We start from the raw sequence: 788 nt of genomic DNA, 5'->3' as shown, positions 1-788 counted from the left end.
CTCGCCCAGCCGTAGGCAGCGCCGGAGCTGTGCAGCTGCGGGATGTGGAGCTCTCTGCCGTCCCCACACCGCTGCGGGGGGGATCTTCCCGACCCATTTTGGGGGAGGACTCCCCACCACAGCCCCCCTCGGTGTCATGACTCCCTTCACCCATCTTCCAGGATCTTCCAGGCTCAGTGTCCTCATCTTCAGGGATGGGGTTGTACCAGATTTCACCTTCGCTGCCAGCAGCGCCGACATCTGCCTCGGCTCCAGCACTCGGTTCATCCAACCCCGGTCCCTTCACCGCTGACAGCACCCAGTGCCGGCTGCTCCGCTCCAAGCTCTGCAGGTAAGCGCCATGGCCAGGGCTTCTCCCGGGACCACCAAGCTCTCCAGAGCCGTTCACCACTTCGGCTTCCTCCGCCAGCTCCACATCCTCCTCGCTGGCTGCTTCAACGCCAGATCGGAGGTTGCCAGCGGTAAAGTCTGGTTCACCGGCGTCTGCCAGATCTGGGGAGACTTTGGGAGGCAGCGGTCGCCTCTCATCGCGACTGCCGCAGGAGAAATGAGCCCAGTTCTGCTTGCAGGATGTTGCCGGTACTGGATCCACTGATACCATCTCGGGATCCACTGGAGAATCGGGGCTTGGCAGGGGATGCTCTGTGCAGGGACGGAAAAGAGCCAAGTGTGGGGATCCCTGAAATGCCAACAGGGAGCTCACCGGGACCCCTCTTTTGTCCCCCTCACCCACCAAAGAATCCTGCCAGGCCACCCACCGTCCTCACCCCAAATCTGTTGCCATTCCG

General features: G+C 62.4%; 1 protein-coding gene across 1 annotated transcript in view; it reads right to left on the bottom strand.

Moving 5' to 3' along the window:
- Positions 1–601, bottom strand: part of LOC104526223 (rho GTPase-activating protein SYDE1) — a gene marked incomplete at its 3' end in the record, with an annotated part of 3,367 nt that extends 2,766 nt beyond the window's left edge. The window contains 1 exon segment of the mRNA XM_029085354.1: positions 70–601. Within this exon segment, the coding sequence (XP_028941187.1) occupies positions 70–601 (532 nt within the window).
- Positions 602–788: the final 187 nt, after the last annotated feature.

This window comes from Antrostomus carolinensis, unplaced genomic scaffold, assembly GCF_000700745.2.
Source record: "Antrostomus carolinensis isolate BGI_N321 unplaced genomic scaffold, ASM70074v2 scaffold40486, whole genome shotgun sequence".
Lineage (NCBI taxonomy): Eukaryota > Metazoa > Chordata > Aves > Caprimulgiformes > Caprimulgidae > Antrostomus > Antrostomus carolinensis.
Note: the sequence above shows the minus strand (reverse complement) of the source record. Positions and strands in the feature narration are given on the sequence as shown.